We start from the raw sequence: 19,821 nt of genomic DNA, 5'->3' as shown, positions 1-19,821 counted from the left end.
GCCAGGAAATATGTCTACTGGTACATGGCACACCATCTCAGTGAAGTATTAGCTGTTCAGCAACTGGTTGCTTATCCCTTGTGTTACTTGAACAACAAGGATTATGAACTATTCAGCTACAGTATGAAATGGATAAATACGATACATTTCCCAGATCTTATAAAAGTTAAAACAGTGGGTAGAGAATAAAGGGATTACATTATGCAGAAGAAAAAATTGGGATCACTATGAAGCAAACATTTCCTAACAAAGAAGCCTATTAAATGGCTAAAAAGTCCCTTGTGGGAAGAAGAGGAGGCCTCATCACTTGACATATTTAAAAACAGACTAGACAAAGCATTCATCTCTACAGGGACAGAGGAAATGGATAAAATTACTTATTAGGCTTTTTTTCTACCCATCTCTGATTTCTATGATTTAATAAATTTTTTAAAATGCAAACCACATTACACAAGCAAAAGGCTGAAAAACAATAAAACAGTTTTTAATTGTCGTGTTGCCCAGCACAATGAAACTTGATTTAAAATTAAATTTATGCTAGCAATTCAGACTGCAAGATGACTTCTCTTTGTTTAAGGTCTAGCACTGAAAGCTTTGCTACTGGCACACATGTCTCTAAAAAGATGATTTACCATCCCCAGACTGGGGATATGTTCTTTGTGCCAGAACTCTTTATAAACTGTGATGGTTCAACTTTTGACAAGGGTAGCTGATGCAAAAGGCAGAATGGTGCTTTACAGAAAAGCAGTGGAGTACGGGGTTTGTGCCTAAGGTCTGGCAGACTTATCAACTCCCTCAGGAATCTCCAGCACTAAATATTTACTGATGTCACTCAAAGCATGACATCTAATCTGCTATCATGAAAATAAAAACAGACTCTCAGAACAGTTTCTTTCTACCACTTTGAATATATTAAAATTATTTCAAAATTTGCAGGGTTTTTTCCCACTTTTTTTACTTTTTTTAATCCTTGAAGGCACTGCTCTATTTAAAATAAAGTACACTGTCTTGCTCTGTGGAAATATGAAGAAATATGGAAAAAACCAACCCTGACAAACCTAAGGATAGTCGAAATGACCCTGTTTAAGAGCATAACACTGTGGACCTTTCACCCCACCCACCATCCACACAGGAAGATGAAATCATGACGTAGAACTCCTGAAGAAGAAATCACAATGCACAACTGAAGTGAACTGTCCCAGAGATAATGCTGGGGGGGGTGTTGAATCATAGCGGTCCTCAGGCCTCTTACTATTTTTGAACCAGCCAAGACAAGGCAAGATGTGGCCACATGTTTTCCTTGCCTTGACATCAAAACTATTTTAACAACATGCTGCCATTTCCCCTCTGCACCCTGTTCACTCTTGCATCCTGGCTGCAATTTAACATCTTTTCAGTATTAGTCTTGTTGTGCTAGACTGGGCTGCAAACTCAGTGTAGTAGAAAATATTACTTCATTTCAAAATACTGTTTACCCACAGTTCAGTGTAGCCTTGTCTCAGAAGAGGGGGCAGAAAAGTAAAGGGAATAGTGAATTTAATCTATCCCTAGAACCAGCTAGAATTAAGAAAAACAATGGTCCGGTACCTGAATGACAAGGACCTCCCTCAGAAATATCATCCACCTTCCTGTGAACCTCCTCCATTCCTTTTCCTCTGGCTGAGGTGATGTGTGGTCATTTAGCTGGAAAGTTGTGTTTTCCTGTACTGTGCTTATCTGTTTGGTCCAGCTCAGAACATCCTTCCTGTGTTGTGTTCAGCAGCTGCTACTGCATCATCCTGCCCCAGCCCTCAGGGGATATCACTATATCACACTGTAAATGAGCAGCTGGTAAGGATGCAGTCTGCATCCATAGGATAAGCAGGAATTAAAAAAAAAATAAAAATCTCATTTGGACAAAATTAATCCTGTAGTAATGAATTTATAATACTTTTTACCCGGTTGAGTCATATGTCTGGTCATAGCAGGAATAAATCCCACTGAAAGGGAATTGCCTGGGTGTGCAGGCAGTATTTTACAACCACAGGAGCCATTACTTTCCAGGAAGAGAAAAATAGTCAGAGAAAGAGAAGGAAAAGCAGGCAGCCAAGTATGCTAGACTTGATTTTAGCCCCATTTACATTCATTTCATCAGAGTTACTCCACTGCAGAGGACACAAGAGTTTTCAGTTCTAACTCTTAAGGATGGTAGAGAATAAAAATAACAGAAGAGTAATATCTGAAGTTCCTCTAGTCTCACAGCAAATATCTTCTCCACAAATAATTGAGATTTACCTCCCAGCAATTCTTAATGGCCATATTGTAAGTCATATAGGTATTTTACGACACCAAAGCTGTAATAATGTGCTCTGGGTGAGCGGTAGAATAGCTATACAATCAATATGTTTTTGCACGCTTGCATTTTTGATTGGGTTAGTATTGCAGCACAGCCTAAAACAGCAGTATAAATTTAATGGGCTGGCAGTCTTAAAAGTAGGGAAGTATAATAACAGGTGTATTTATTTTTGCTGTGATATGTAACTGATACCACTGCATCAGCCTAATCTTGCTGAGACTAGGCTCTCTTTTAAAACAGAAAAGAAAATACCTGGTACTGGACCTAAGATAAACTTAGATGAAAATCAAAAGGAAAAGACAACAGGTAGCACTGTAGAACATGTTGTGCAAAGGTAATACATATATATCACACATTTGCAAAACCTACTTCCTCTATCAGTCAGCCCTTTATTAGAGACACTGTATTCAGACAAATTGAACAAATCCTAAAACATGTAAATCCCTAACACTACAAATACATCTTTTCCCAAAGTTTTGAAGTACTATAAAACCACATAGGTTTCTTTTTTTCTTGCTTTTTGACATCATTGTTGTTGGATACTTAAAATTTATGAGTTCATAGATGAGTCAAACCTTGCAGTATACCAGAACTGGAGATGATACCTCTTCTAACTACATGTGCTTTACCACAGACGTTAAAAACAATTACTTAGGAATAGTTATTTCTAGGAACTCTGAAAATATTTTAGTTATAATTATTGTCATTACAGAAAAGTCTGAAACATTTCCTTTAATCATTCAATACACAGCTCCATAACCCCATACACTTAAAAACTATAACTTTGCTATGTTTTCTTCTTACATATGTGTCTATATGTACATACACACACATATATATGCACTATTAGAAACTGAGTGTCAAGAAAAGCAGGACCTTTACATTTCCATATTTTTCTCTATGTTTGCAATAGGAATATAACTGTAGATACCACTTTTGCCATCTACAAAAATTGGACCAACTTAACTTCAGATCCAACAACCACTTAGGCTCTGCTTTTCCCACTGTCATTTTTCATTCTCACCAAAGTCTTTTAGCTCTAAGAGTATATTTTTGGCTCATACATTCAGTTTTCATGCAACAAACCCATCTCCCTTTTACCCTGCCCCGAAATGACTAAATCTTGTGCCTAAAACCAGGCTTGCATTGCTCAACTCCATTTCAGCTTTTACTCTGCTGTGCACAGGAAAACCAGTTTGCAGTTGTGGCATTGACTAGACCTAGTTATACACATAAACATTAAATATTACTTATTTTTGTGCTCTTCCAGTAGTTCAAAAAGTAGCCTAAACCATGCAACATACAAGCACGCCTTACAGGGCCTGGGTCTATTTGTGGAATGATAAATTATCAGTCATTCCTCTGAGCCCCACTAATCAAGGCATTCTAATTGCCACATCTAGAATGCCATCAACTGACAATGGTGACAGAGGGAGTTCAGAATATTAAACATTTTGAAGAACTATGCCTTAAACAGAAATCTTCCTAAAGTCATAGTATCTCCTCAAATTGCTCATTCTGTGAACTCAGAAAGAGAAAAAAAATGAACAAAAAACCAGTTAATCATTTCAGAACTTTTTTCCAATTTGTATTAGTGATTAAAGATCCGTTTCCTAATGGTTGGGAATAAAAGTCTATCTTGAGAGCTGAAGTCACATAAGTCAAATTCTCCAGCATAACTACCACAGAGTACATGTGCATGAGGTTGTTCATTTGTTAGGAGTACTAGTGGCTTGGAAATGGGGGGTTGTGGTGGAAATGCTGGAAGGGAGGGTAAGCACAACAGAACATATCTAGAGAAGTCTGCAGAGCTCTGAACTCTCAAAGGGAAGCCCTAAGGTGTATGTACACTGAAATAAGTGCACCTGGAGAACAGCAAATATGAGGCTGGGTCCCTGGAAGTACTCACTAGCAGGAATATTTCACAGTGAGCTGCAACTGTGTGATAAGAAAAATAGGCTTCCTTTTGGGGAAAGTGTTCTGGAGACATGTTTTTAGCATGGTAAAAAAAGATTCCTCATTTTGCAGAATATGGCGAGACTATAATCACTGGCCTCCTACATGTATTTTTGCTGTATCGAGAACTTAAAAAAGCAATGGTAGCTTGTCTTATTCTTCATTTAATATTAACTAACAAAGTGATTTAATTTGTTTTAAGCAAAAATGGATGATACACAACAGATATTCCAAAGCATGAGATGCTTTGGGTGAAGACATGCAGTACTTGGACCTGGAAGGTGCCTGTTACATTAATTTCTTTTAGGTGGATCCTGCAGCCTGGACTGACTTGATGAAGCCAATAGAAAGCAAAGGGCTACTCATTTGAACAGTGGCAGCAGTAGGCAGCACCAAGTTTGGCAATTTTGCTTTATCCCTTTCTAAAACTTGGCCTTTGAAAATCAACATATAAATTTTATTTCCAATTTTTAGCTGAAAAAAAGCTCTGGGTAGGGGGAATCAAATTCAGTAGGGAAAATAAAGGACCATGTAACTAGGGCTACTGCTTCCATTTAGTGGGATGGACAACAATAAGAATAAATAAGAATACAAAGACAGGATAAATCAACTATGCTACACATCTGGTAATACATCTTATTTTACTACATTTGTTATCAAGATGACATGCAGTCTAGAACTTCATGGCAAACACACTGGCAAAAGCCATAAATCATGAGAATAACAAGGCTCGAAGGAACAAGGCTTACAAAGACAACCCCAAGGGTAACTTTCTTAGATACCAGTAAATAAATCCCTAAAGGCAAGGAACTAAAGTACAGCAAACCTAGCAACCACACTAGCACCCGAATTGAGGTCTGGAAGAGCAAGGATGTGCAGTTCCACACTGTCCAGTTGTGGGACACAGTTGCAACAGAGTCAAAACTTGTAGGCCTGTAAAATTCCACCACGGGGGTTGAGTTCAGAGTCTGGGGACTTTCTCTTTGTACTTCCATGATTGTTATAACCAGGCAATTAGAAGAGGTGTGAGAAGGGCTAACTAGAGATGCCAGCCTTTTGGGAGTCAGCAACAGTTCCGTTGGGTTGTCTGGTAGGCACTTCTTTCCCTTTCCCCCACAAGCTAAATTTAGAAGGATATTGTTGTCATCAGGAAGACTACTAACCTCATCATCTGGCAGGCATGTTTCAAACCTGCAAAACGGACACACTATGACTCCTTGTGGGGAATCACCAAAGTCTATGATCTTGCAAAGGCATTTGGCACATACTCTGTGACAACACTCCAGCACTTTCGGTTTTCTCTGTCGCAAGTTATAGCGGTTGTAACATATCTTGCACTCAAGCTCATCTGAGCTCTGGGTCTCCAGGGACTCCTCTGGTAGCTGAGTGGTCATTTCTTCAGATGGTTTTTAGACTTGCAGAAAGAGAAGTCAAGGGATGAAGAGGTCAGTCAGTCTTGTCTTAGAACTTTTTCCTATCACACATCTCAAACAGGAAAAAAGGAGATGACATCATCAAAAAGCATCAGTAGGAGTCATCCATTTTCAACTTCTGCTAGAGATTGTGCACTGCATGCCCTTTACTCTGAGCCGGGCACCCATCTGAAAAAAACAAAGTGGAATTTTTGGGGAAGGCGAAGGAAAAAGCAGGAAAGGAAAAGGGAAGGGGAAAGGAAATGGGAAAGCGAGAAAGAGAGGGAGAAGGCAAGGGAGAGGGAGAGGCAAAGGGACAGCTTTTAGTAGGTGAAATATACAAGTTCTACTTTTTACAAGATCAGCTTCCTTTGCTAAAAGTACCTCTAAGGTAGTTTTTTCCTGTGGCATATGGGGCCTATATAACAGTCATGCTGATAAAATGGCATCATGCCGCACAGATTTTTTAGACTTGTAGCTCTGACTGGCTCAGCCCACGAATTTCTCAGCAGAAGATGCAATCTGATCACTGACCTGTGACAGTTTGTTTAAATTCTGGTTTCCTAAGGAAATGAGACCTGATTCCTGGAGCTTTTGGTCTTTCCTGGTAACTTGTGAACCCGCTGACCAATTTCAAACAAGTCAGCAGAGGGGCCACAGTATTGAAGATAATTAAGTTTCTGAAAGGAAATGAACACTGGCAATTGGGTAGAGGAGAGATATTCATGATAACTACCATTTTATCCTGGGGGTAATGGCCAGCCAGCAAACCCCTCTCTCTGCTCTGAATGGGCAGCATGCTGTCTGTTGCTAAGCCAGAGAGGAGTACAACCCAGGGGGAAATTGGTGATATTCTGGGGAAATAAAGAATTTGTGGGAGTGGAGTAGGTATGAAAGAGGGCTGGGGTTATTGCAAAGAATTATGTGGGGACCTAGGTAAAATTTGGAAAAGGTCAGGCTTTATTAATTTTTCTGCTTGTGGAACAGCTCATTTTCTCCACCCAGTTGCGGGACACGTGATTACAAAAATGAGTGTTCTTTAGCTTGCAACAAATGTCTCCTTGGATATGTGGCTGCTAGGGTGAAAGCTAACGTGTCTCTCAAGGGCATTTGCCAGATGCACTGGTTTTCAAGTGTTTCATGACTGTGACAGCTGTTTCCCACCTCAGCTGAGGAGAGGTCTGTGGCAAACTTGCGGTGCCGCACGCCCACTCTGCACAGCAGTTTTGCTACCAGACCCATCAGCTGCCCTTAAACAAATGTCATATTTTGTAACCATGCATTTTCATGACTTCAGGAAACAGTCCTTGTATTATAAGCAAGAAATTAATTGGGACTATATACTCCAGAGATCAAAAATCACCAGCATTTAAAAAAGGAGCTCTATCTGACAGAAGACAAAAACTTGCTTGAGATTCAGGCATATCACAGCATTGCATTTTGCACGCTTTCAAACTCATGTCTTCAATGCTAGAGTAGCAGGGAACTTGCCACAGTCAAATGATGGGGTCAGCACTTGTGTCTGGCTGCCTTTTGCATTATCAATAAATATCACGCACACTGAATATGAAAAAGTTGCCTCTTTCAATAAACTTATTGCTTGACTACGCATTTCAGTAAATGTCTGATTCCTTTACCTTTTCCTTGGGAAGTTTTTACTCACTCCTAGCATTCAGACCTTTGTCCTTTTTTTTTTTTTTGAGGTCAAGGCAGGAAGCACTTCTTTTAAGCAATGTGATCCTTCCATCAATACATTTTACCTGCCAACCATCAGGTACAGTAAAGGCTCTTTCATGGGCCTCTTCTTCTTACTGTGCTTTAAGTATTTTCTGTTCTCTCTCTTAACTTTCTGTAAATCCATCAGAGGACGGAAAGACATAACAGAGAAGGATATATAACTTCTATAAGCAACATAATTTCTAAAACTCATCTCCTGGATTTTAAAACAAAGATGTAAACATCAGACAATCCAGTAACAAAAAAAACCATGACAACATAGTGAACAAACCCCACATATTTCTGTAAGAATTGTTACAGACATGGCCCCCTCCCCATTCAATTATCTCAATAACTCTTTCCCTACCTCTTCCAACTTATTTCTTTAGTGGTCTAAATGTTTTCATCTCTGCCTGACTGTTGTTTTTATTATTTGTACTGTGACTACATTTGTGGTGTGTTCCATTAGGCAAAGCAAACACAAGACCAACCATCCACAGTTTTCAAAGTGTACAAGCTAAACATCTTCTAAGACACCAAAAGAACATCTTCTACAGAACTTATAACCTATCCTTTATCCTTTGTTACACTGTATGCTTCCCTGTTAATTTCTACTCCTTTTTTTATTTCATTCCAAATATCATCTTCTAGATGACTTTTAGGTAGACATAAATGTCATGAGATGCTAACTTTCCAAAGGATAAAGAAACCCCAAAATGGACCAAAAAAAGTGAAATGCCAGCTAAAGCACTGCTGAAAAATTAAGAAGCTAAACAAAAAAGCAATCGTTTTTAACTTTTACCTCTTGAATATCATCTATCTTCTATACCTGAGGTGAATTAGGATTATTAACAAGCTAAGGCTGGCAAACATTGTCCTATGATATAAGACTATCTTCATGATAAACCAAAAATCTTCCAGAAAATGTGTCTGCTTCTTATCGAAAATTATGACCTTTCTCTGAAAACTCCCAACTTGAAAAATCTTTGTATTTTAGTGTTTATCTTTCTAATGAATATGACCAGCTTTTCACAAAAACCAGCCTGCTTTCCAACCAATTCTATGTGGACGTGGATCACTTCCCTCTGAATCAGCTTTCAAACTGAATGTGTTTTCCTATATGGCTCCTATAAGTGTCAAAATTTAGCATTAAAACAAGGAATAGCAAGTCCCTGGGACTAGCAGTGCCCCAGATGCTAAACTGGGATTATTAGCTCCATGTCCAGAGCACAATGATCCTCCTATTGTAGTTTCTGTCATGAGCTAGTCTACAAATTATTTTCAGGCTTTTTTTCTTTAATATTCTGTACAAGTCGCTTCACAGAGTCTCTACAAAACATATCCATCAGTAATAAAACATCATTGATTATTTTTTCTTTGGCTAACTTTAGATGTTGGATTTCTCCTTATGTGTTCTAGTGTGAACACTGCTTACTACTATCGGTTATTTATACGTATTTTCCTTTGAAAATTAAAATTCAATCGCCAGTTCTTATTAATGCTCTTCATACATTTTTTACCTTCTCAGCTCTGTGGTGGTTTTAGATGCTTCCTCTGACTTTTTTGCTTTTCTGATTTCTTACAGAATTTTTTTATTTTTCCTTCTCAAGACCCACTTTCCTGCTCTTTTTTTTTTCTCTGCTGGGAACTGACACCTTTTTGAATTTAAATAATGCTGCCCTTCTGTTAAATACACCACATACCCTAAAAAGTTCTCTGATCAGAGACTTATTCAAAACATAAGGAAACTGAGGATTTTATAGAAATCTGACTTCAAATTATCCTTATTTCTTGAGGAAGTGAAATGTTTCTTGAGAAATATGGCCAGCTACATCTTTAAGCAAATTCTACTCTATGTGAAAGATTTTCTAGTTTGTCTTTTGCATGCCTCCCAGGTGGGTATTCACTGGAAGCAGGCAGAATAAGAAATTAAGGAATGGAATGGCTTAACTGCTGCCCCTCTAAATCCTGTTCCCTCACCAAAAAGGTGACAATTCACATACTTCTCCTTGCTGTGTGTTGAAAGCAATACTACACAGAAAAAGAAGTGATTGTGTCTATATGTTCATGTTTTGTCCTCCTCTTCAGGGCATGTTTTTTATGATGCCATGAGAAGGTATGTCCCTATTACATGCTCCAATACTCCACTAATATTTGGGCTATTTTAAATACTGGACTACAACTTGCATGTAGTTGCAACTTCTTTCTGACCTTGACATCCAGGGGGCAGTCAAGTAAAAAGTCCTGAGTGCAAGTCCTATGATGAGCCTAACCTCTTTCTCTTCAACTAAAAAATTGCTAGTGATTGGAGGTCAAAGTGAGGTCCCATGTCTATTTTGAAAGCACTGAGTTTATTTTTATTAATTCTGTCGTTAGTTTAAACTACTCCTTATGTCCAGTTTTCCACCTGAACTTATTTTAGATAGACTTATCTCACCTGCCAACAGACACGGGTTGTAGCCAGGGAAACTTCAATTAGAGATTAGAAAAAAAAATATTTCACAAGGTGTTCAAACACTGGAACAGGTGTCAAGATAGGTGGAAATGAAATCTTCAGCCTTACAGATATTGAAAACTTCAGTGGATACAACCCTGGTCAGGCCAGTCTACCTTGGAATTTCGCCCTGCTGTGAGCAAAGGAAACTGGATTTTTGCAGAGATTCCTCCTAACCCAAATTATTCTATGATTTACTGCTTTGGTATCCTGAAGTCATTCTATGTGATCTGTTTGAGAAGCTTTGTCCCTTACTGAGTAAGGAATCAGGCTGACATTTGTCTGTATAGCTTAACACTGCTCCTAGATACTAGTTCTTTCATTTAATATATGAATTCATTTTTACAAGCAAACCTAGAGACCTTATCATATTTTGTCTTCCACAGAACCTATCTGATGGGTTCAACACAATCCAATTGCAGAACTTCTAATTCCTGTGTCTAATATGTAGCACATAGCAGCTTTCTGAACAAAATATTAACTACTAGACACGTACAATGATGACAGCATCCACTGCAGTTAATTCAAGAACAAGCACATCTGTTACACTACGACAAGCACTTGTCTTTTGTAAGAGTCCTGACTAAGCACTGCAGGAGTGAATTCATCATTCCCATGCTGCTTAAGCTCTGACTCCCTCTCTTACCCTTACAAACTTCTCTACCTGGACATTTTACTAAAAAGGTAAAAAAGCTGAAGCCAGAGAGGCATCTTCTGGATGGCAGAAGATCACCAGCAGTCCTCACAGTTGACTGCTGGAGGGCTGTCCCAGAAGCAGGGGGAATATCCTCCCTTGAGAGCAAGAGGAGGTGACCCACAGGACAAGACAGAATAAATAATAGCAAGCTCCTATGTGTGGTCCCAGGTATGGCCAGACAGAGTGCACAGGACTACATCAGCCCAAACAAGCCACTGGCCATTGATCAGTTTTCTACAAATTACTGCTCTGCAACTGCAGGCTTTCGTCCCAGGCATGGAAAGAAAGGTGAATGGGCTCTGCAACATGTTATGGCCCTTCTTTGCACTCATCTATCAAACACTGTGTAGACAAAGTGTTCATGAGAGACCAGAAGCAATTACTTGTAGATGAAACTCTCAATATTGGAGCTCGGTCATTCTGACAGGGCAAAGTAAATGGGAAATGTGTGCTTCTCCTCCCTAATGAGAGATCATCTTTGCCAGTTCATCAGACCAACCTTTTATCATTCATTTCTTGCAGTATTTTTTTTTCAGAGAATTTGCCAATATTTCACATATAACCTAAAATGAACATATGAGGTCAGCAAGGAACTTCCATATCATCCATGGAGGCAACCAACATGCAGTATTTTCAAATGTTTTAAAAGTTTCCTCTAAATGCAAACCAAGCATATTTAGGAAATATGAGAAGGGAAGTAGAGAGAAAAATAGATACAGAGAAACTTACTTTCCAAGAAAAACAACTTCTTCCTAAGGTTCACTTGAGAGCACACAAGAAAAGCCTATTCTTCTCCACATGGGCAAGAACTAGTGAAAAAGAGGGAAACAAAATTAGTAGAGCAGGAATACAGCTGGGAGATTTTTCAGTCTGTTTTCTCTGAAAGAGAGGAAGTAGTCCAACTTCTCTAGTTTGGATAGAAATACCCATATGTTAAGATTTTCATTTAGAGAAATATATTGGGTAAGTCCCATTTACTAAAATTATTTCTGTAACATAATCCAGTTATCTTTATAGATCTGTTGTTGATTTTAAGCTTCTTTCAATATTATGTGCTAAACACTCTGAAGTGCTATCTCTTCTAGCAACCACATATTCACAAATGCTAGCAATTCACTAAAAAAAAAAACCCAAAGGCAAGGCAACCAAAGAGATAAACTGTGCTTTGAAAGAAGAGTTGTAAAAAACATATCAAAATACTTTCCTTCACAAGTGTCATAGAAGATCTTTGATCACTTCTACTTTTCCAAACAAGCTGCAGTCTCTTCTCCAGCACAGACCAGAAAGGAACCATCTCCTGTAGGCCACTGCATTCACATTTGAGCAGCTTTGCTGCATTCTGACTCAGCAGGAAATGACCATCGCACCAGATTTTTCCAGCTTGTGTTAAGCACAATGCAAAAAAACCCACCCCAAACTGCTTTACTAATCTGACATTTGAATAGACTACATTCAAAGTGCCAGCAGCTATCACATGTTCAACCTGTTTCATGCCACATTTCTGCTAACAGTGGATGGGTTTTAACAATGGGCATTTCCCTGTCAACTCCAATTAATGCGAGACTTTGCACCAGAGCTACAGAATGTGACATACTGATCCATGCTCAGTTTATGGTCAGCTGTATAAACTGCTATGAAAAATGCCTTCATTCTTTTCACAAAAACTTAGTTTTCAACAGCATAGGTAATGAGGTTGTTCTTCCAATAACTACGCACGAAAGAGAAACTCTGCAACATATACAGCAAAAAGTTGTGTATTATTGACTGCTTCACAATACAATAATACAAAATAGAAGCATTTTTACCAGAAGTTATTGTGACAATATTTAGAGTCCTTTCTTGATCTCTCTCAATCCTCTACAATAATGTCACAAAACTTCAAAATACAGAAAATTATAGTTTTTCATATTTGAAGTGGAATTCATGGGTCTCTATTCATTTAGTTCAGAAGTCATGTAATATTAATGTGCCATCTCATACTAAAAAAAACCACAAACAAACCAGTCAATTTTTTATTTTTTATTTTTTTTTACTATTCCTCCCCCCCATCCTATTAAGTAAGCAGGGAGATTTTCATCTAACACATTGGCTCTTAGGGTACTTTCTACATCCTTTGCATGTGCACATTCAATATCACCAGATCCCATTTCTTTTGAACAATATAATTTGCAATACTTTTCCATTATTCCACTAACTCACATTATGTGTCAGGTAGTAGTAGAAAATGGTATGAATAAACGTTGAGTGCCTTATTGAAATCCTACTATTCTCAATTACTTACTTTCTAGCTACGGGCTACTACAGTATTGATATGAATCTTAAAACTGACTATGGTGTAGAAAATAATGTTTTATTATTTAGGCTTGTAGGCCAAAGCAAACCCTCTTCCAATATTTCTTAAGAAGAAACTCTCCTTCATATAGAATTCATGAGCTATTTATATAGCGATATGCCGAATGACTTCTTAATGTGACATACGGTTGTGGGTTGCTTTGCAGCTGTTTTAAGAATAAAACTAATAAAGGACAAAGGATCTGAGCTCTTATGAGTTGTCTTGGTTTAAACTGGCTTAATTAGATTACGTTGATAAGTAAAAGGAGGTGGCTCGAAATTCGTATCTAACACGGTAAGTTTTAATTTTGGAAATACACTAGTTAAACAGAATTAATTCCTTTAAAGTTATTTTTAATTGTTTCACAACCTGCTTGCTGGAGCTGTTTTAGCATTTTCTCTTGTACGGTTTTCTCACTGCCAGTGGGTTTTCCTTTATGACTCTGACACCAATAAATGATCTACTCCAGTAAAAATATATTTCACGACAGAACTCATGACCTTACTATTATTTCAGCGAAAGGTTAGACATTCTCCTTTTTGGTAGCAGAGGTGGGTTTTGGCAGTTTTAGCAAATAAGATAGAGTTCTGCTACTCTGCTCTAGTGGTTTTGCCCTTTAGAAGCTCTTCTGAGAATTGAACAGACTGTAGGACATGGATTCTAGAATATGACTTGAAAAGATACAAAATTATAAATAAATAAAAAGCTTCCCAGTATTACTTAATATAGGCATAAATATTTAATTATATGACCTACAGATATGTCTAGCATTTTTCTTTATATTAGACATTATTAAAAGCCAATATGACTTTGTATTAGGTTTCAGAACACATGATGATAGCACTGTAGAATTTTACATCCTTGCTTTGCTAGCTACTGTATGCTTGAATGTAAGTAATTAAAATAAGTCCAGAAATGCAGGCAAATAACTTTTACTTTTTTAATAAAAATTACTTGTGCTGGAAGACATGAAGTAACATACTCAAAATGTAAGATCCCCAAAATATGACAGAATTCCTTTCTTTGGACATATTTTCTATGTTATATAATTTGGGAGGGAGCAGGTGAGACAAAATTACAGAAAATTAAACTTGATTACATCATCCAGGGAGAAATTCCTCTTCACACATGGGAATCATTTTAATGCATTATAAGTAAGTTTGAATTAACCTTCAAAATAAGACTGAAATAGAAAGTAAGTGTGGCATTAGCTTTGTTCTAATGAAGCTGAAAACAATCCCAGAACAGACTAGAAATGAAGGTGTACTTCTTGCCTTTTCTCTTGTCATTAAGAACAATCCATCTAATACAAGTATGTTTAACTTGGTTCATTCTGTTTCGAACATTTTTGAGGATATGAGTATACATAAAGATTTTACTATATTGCCTATTTTATCTCAATAGATTGGTGCAAACAGGAAATAAAAAGGGTAGGGCATTATACAGGGCAGTACTGCTACTGAATTTTATGTATTCTTTACATATATTTGGTAACAAGGTTTTCTGATTTAACTACTGCTCAGAATTTGCATGTTATCCTGTGCAGAAAGGAAACGGTAAAAAACAACTGCAGTTACTTCAGTCACAGAATGTTTGAAAACTGAATGTCAAAATATTCCAAATCCAATACAGACTTCCACTTACAAACAGCTTTTCCAGACCTGGTCTTCCAACATCATGTCCTTTTTGAAATGCTGGCAAGCAAAATCCAATCTAGCTGATGTTGCAGAAAGTACTAATATCTTGAAAAGTAAGGGTCTGAAGAAACAACACTTTAACCTGGATGCAGTAAAGTGTAATTTTAATATTTCATTTAGTTCACTTAAAGTACACATCTAAAAATAGTTATTGCTGGGATAAAAATTATTTTTATTTTAGCAATATAGCAATAGTTGACATATAATCCCTCCTAACTTTACATTATTATATCTATTATTATAATAACATCATTATAATCACTAGAATATCAATGATGTAACTAAGAAAAAAATTTCAAAAAATCTTATTGATGTATTTTTAAAAAAAGGTAAACACAAAACCCTGAGATGCCATAAAAATACAATAGATCTTGAAGTAAAAGTTAAGTTGTATGTCTTCAACTGCCTTCATGGGAAATGAATGATCCCAATGGACAAGTGTCAGTGAGGAGGCATTTACTTTGACAGTAACATAGACTGCCCTCTTAGAAAGTATTTGTGAGAAAAAGTCCATTTGGCCTGATTTATACACCATATGCAATGAATAGTCACTGTATGCACACCCATCATTCTAGATGCAGGTACGTGAAATAAATTGCATGCATTTAAAAAGTGGATGGAAGCAATTAAATTAATTTGTGTCAAATGATACACACGGCTTTTATTCTATTCCTTTAATGAATAGAATAAAATCATATCAAACAAGAGCAGCTTTAAGTATTACTCTGGAAGCATCTTTGTAGCTACTGGGGTTGATCCAGGACTGTCAGAGCTCCATAAATTGCTACATAACCAACCTCAGAATCGCCAGAGTGCTTTGCTGGTGAGACTTGCTTACTGAGATTAATGCTTATAAAGGACATAAACTTCAGAGGGATTGATATGAATTGCTCTGCTTTTAACATGTTATTTAGCAGTGAAATGTGGTACTTTTTAACCCATTCTGAACTCTCAGAGACAGTTGTGCTACTGGATGGGGACAGAATCCTTATGGGCTGAGACTCTACATACAGCAATAATATAAAGACTGTAAGCAGACACGTCAGTATGATTGCTTTCCCAAGAGAGATCCTCTCCATCGGTAGTCTCAATGTCTCCTTGACAGTTAGTTTTGGAGAGTTAGCTTTGAAGGGTTAGCCCTCACCAGACCTCAGATTTTGGGTCACATTTTATTCAGTGGACAAAAGAAAAATCACCTCCACTTACTGTGTGTATGTCATCCCTAAAGCACATAGGAATCTGTGAGGATGAGCTGAAATATGATATCCTCTGGGTATTTCTGAAGGCATCATGGTCACCAGGGTCACCCTGAGACCTGTGGATAGTGCTACTTCTATGAGCACGTTCAGGCCTGGAGTGCCCTTCGAATGGCATAAGAGGAGCAGAAAGATGCTGCAATTTATTCACAGCATGTATCAGAATCAGTTAAGAATGCTGTGTACCTCCCTCACATGTGTTTCTGATAGAAATATACTGCCACTTACTGCTGTGGCAGCAAATCCAATCAGGTCTAAATCGGATCAATATGAACCAGCAAAAAATTGGAAAAACTGCAGTTAGAAAATGTGTTTCAGCAAGAGCTGCATAATTCTATCTTGGGACAAGGACAACCTGGACTTTACAAATTTTCCACCATCCTAAAGAGTTACACTGACCAAGTCTCACAAACTCAATGAAGGGTATGAAACCGTCTTTGCTTTGAGCAGAGCTACAGCATTTTGATACCATTTGTAACTACAATGGTTGAAAGGTTAAACTAAATGAAAATGTTTGAAGTCTGCTAGTTGAGCAGATTTAAAATACAAAATGCATGAGAGGAAAGTATGCTTCAGAAATTTTGGAAGTAATCAAGGCATATTCAGAAACAGCTTGTATATTAAAACTAATTAGAAAGAAAAAAAAGCAACTAACACAAAACAGATAGAAAGAATATAAAATGTAATTCTAAAAGTTTAAAAAGCAACACAGTCCACAGGGATTCATTACACTTGCCTATTAACCTGGTTTAGTGTAAATTAGTAACTGAAACCAGGTATTGGTATATTCTTAACTAGTAATAATTAATGGGGATTTTAGTTTAAGTGTTTTGCAACAGGTAGTACAAGGCTAGAAAAACTAGAAAATAGAACTCTAACAAGTTCTGAATTTCACTTAATGTAATAAAAATTACAACATCAACACAGCAGCTCTTTAGTGAGTATTCTCAAGGATATCAGGTTTTCTATACAAACGAACAGTTTGGCTGAGGCTTATGGAATAAAGCAGGAAATTAAAAAGCATTTCTTACCTTCTACTAACTAAGAAAAGATTTTTTGATAGAACAGAAACATAACCAGGAACATCTTAAAGTACCAGATGTTTTAAATGACAGTTTTCTTCAAAATATTTTAAATAATGAATCTCCTCTGCTCTGCTTTTACTTAAGCAAGTGAATATAGGGCTTCTGAAAGTTCTACTATGTAAGTCTCCTTTCCAAAAAGTAATACTAGAAAGATGCGCTAGTAAGTGAACTAATTAACTAGACATTAGGAGATAACACATATTTCAATTCACTATGTCTTCATTTCCAGTGGGCTGAATGCATACAATTTGCAAAGAACTGAAGACCTGGGGAAAAAACCCTATATAAATATATTGTCTTTTTGGAAGCTAAGATGCACTAGCCTTTATTTATGCTATTACTTTTCCATAGAAAGCTCCATGTTTAAAGCACCAGTACAGCACGCTGCTGTTTGTTAGCCTACTAAAGTGAAAAGTTACAAGTATTGCAATAATAACCAGTGCAAAAGGCAGGATAGCATCCACTCTGAATCTGACTTTTTCACAACTCTGCAAACATAGACCACATTAATATACCAAGTTAATATACACCTTTTTCCTCTGGCTTGGCTTCTTGACAGAAAGAACTCCATAAAATTGATTAAAATCCAATTTTGCTCCAGAATCAAATGATTACAATATTAGTTCAGAGCTTCTGAGCTCATATTTGTCCTTCTCTGCTTCTAGAGGGCTCTTTCAGAAGGTGCACTCAAAGAAAGTGCATCCTGAGGGGTATTTCCCATTAATTGTGGTGGATATATTTTGCAACAGCGGGTACATCTACACTTTAAACTGTAGTGCAGTGTTGACATAACTGAGCCAGATTTATACTGGAACCAACCTAGCTATGATAACATGCAGTTCTGGATGAGCTAAGTTAATCTGGCTTGTAGGAGAATCAGTCAACCTTATGTACCATTTCCCACTCTATCATCCTGTGCTAATATGCTGAGGCTTTTCTATAACCTGTGCCAATATATCTTGCCTATCTGTAAGCCATCACTGTAGAGTGTTGACAGAAGCTACATTTTGAAATGCAATAGGAGATACCTAAAAGACAGTAAAAGTTGTACCTTTCCTTCGCAGTTTCCAAACTTAGATATGTCTCAGTTTGAACTGGTTATCTCAGAGGATCAGTAACCACAGAAAACCGGGTCTTTCATTTCCATTTACTCAAAATTTTATGCAAATGTCATTATTCACATTATGTCTGTGTTCCTCCACATAGATGCCTTTCAAAAATTTTTTATACCCATAAATGTCTTGTGTGTTTGAAGTGACAAGACTTACAGTAGAAGGCTTGAGAAACTTGAACTTTCATGATTTTTCTCCTGAGAGACTCCTGCTTCTGAGTGGGCTTCACAGAAAACTGCTATATGGACAGATCATAAGACAAAGGTGGATTGAGGGAGAAGCAGCTGCTCCAGCAGTGAATTTTCTGTGAAGTAGATTAACTACACAACTCTCGTGTCCATTTTGCCTTATTAATGAAGCACTCCTTTTCCACAGCAAAAGGTATATCACTCTGTCTGTGCCCAAATCTCTAGCTTTCAATGATCCCACTCAACTGCATAAAATAAAAAGCTCTGTACAGCATTTTTAGAGATGTATTTATGGCATAGTACAGCAACAAAATCATTCCTTTTAGGTCAGAGTCATTAATTCTTTTGATAAGCAAAATGGCAATACGGCATATTGATAATCCATTCGACAGAGATTCTCTTGTATAAATCAGGAGTGATTCAACCAAATGAAGTGCAACACTTGTAAATATGGCAACAAATCACATTGGTTTGTCTTAAAAGAGCCCTTTGTCTGGGGAAAAAAGTCTTCTTCTTGTTGCTTTCCTTATTGTTGCTTGTAGCTCTAAAGAAGTGTTGAGAAAAACTTTACTCGAGGGATTTGTTCATCAAATCTTGTCACTGACTTTACCTTGGAAAATGACAACAGGAAATAAATCTTGGATGCAAACATTTTCTTAGGATGCACATGCAGGCCTTTCAGGCAAAATTCTTATTTATTTGGGTAACAGGGAGAAATTTGGTAGGATTAAGCACTAGTAGAATACTGTATGCTTTTCTTCATTGTTGTTTCATAGAACAGAAACTTTTTTGACATTTCTAAAATTTGTAACTGCCTCATTTATTCAATTTCTTAATTTGTAATCCCTGCTAAGGCAAAAGTCATACTGGATTGACTAGAAAAGTGACACAAACAGCCATTAATTTCTCCTTGGCTCTGTTACTAAAAAAAAATTACTATTTTTTTTAATTGTCACATTATTAAATTTTGGAAACAACTGTGCTTCATAATATATAAATCCAACCAGGGAACATCATCAGTAAACAACTATGACAGCATCTAGTCATTCATAAAAACTGCAGGACACTGTTCCCTTCCCCAAAAAGATAAAGTTCTTTTAATACATTGGGTTGTGCAGAAAGGTGCAGACAAGATCTCAAGGACACTGTTTATGAATACATGAATTGTGGCAGCCCCATTGGCAGGATATCAAGTCTGAAGGACTTACTGATCAAACATTCTGTGAATGAAGTATTTGATACACTCACATAGACTTGGTATCATATCCGAATGAGACACTGCAGACTCAGATGTGTCTCACATTCTGTGAACGCACCAGGTGGAACCATTGGCTTATAACACCAGTGGTTTTGAAAGAACTTGAGATCCCACTCACCATCAACAGCAATCCTTACCTCACAGGGTAAGATTTTAACCAAGCTACTCAGAGAAACAAAGTAGAGCGCTACACATTATAATTCTCTTTAAAGACTGTAAAAGGCATCTTACAGCCACACCTTAATAACCACATCATTAAGCACTAGACCTAAATGGAACAAAA

At 37.2% G+C, this 19,821-nt stretch overlaps 1 protein-coding gene across 4 annotated transcripts in view; it reads right to left on the bottom strand.

Moving 5' to 3' along the window:
* Positions 1–1,727: 1,727 nt before the first annotated feature.
* Positions 1,728–19,821, bottom strand: part of RNF182 (ring finger protein 182) — a 31,634-nt gene continuing 13,540 nt past the window's right edge. Inside the window, exons 3-5 of one of the 4 annotated variants that reach the window (XM_032709087.1) lie at positions 11,340–11,419; positions 7,341–7,552; positions 1,728–5,892 (exon numbers count right to left, since the gene is read on the bottom strand). In XM_032709087.1, the coding sequence (XP_032564978.1) occupies positions 4,948–5,685 (738 nt within the window). In that variant the 5' untranslated portion in view covers positions 5,686–5,892; positions 7,341–7,552; positions 11,340–11,419 and the 3' untranslated portion in view covers positions 1,728–4,947. Of the gene's footprint in view, positions 5,893–7,340; positions 7,553–11,339; positions 11,420–14,586; positions 14,743–19,821 lie in introns of those variants that run through there. The other 3 variants (XM_032709101.1, XM_032709079.1, XM_032709093.1) reach the window with 3 other exon arrangements.

This window comes from Chiroxiphia lanceolata, chromosome 1 (assembly GCF_009829145.1).
Source record: "Chiroxiphia lanceolata isolate bChiLan1 chromosome 1, bChiLan1.pri, whole genome shotgun sequence".
NCBI classification, from domain to species: domain Eukaryota; kingdom Metazoa; phylum Chordata; class Aves; order Passeriformes; family Pipridae; genus Chiroxiphia; species Chiroxiphia lanceolata.
Note: the sequence above shows the minus strand (reverse complement) of the source record. Positions and strands in the feature narration are given on the sequence as shown.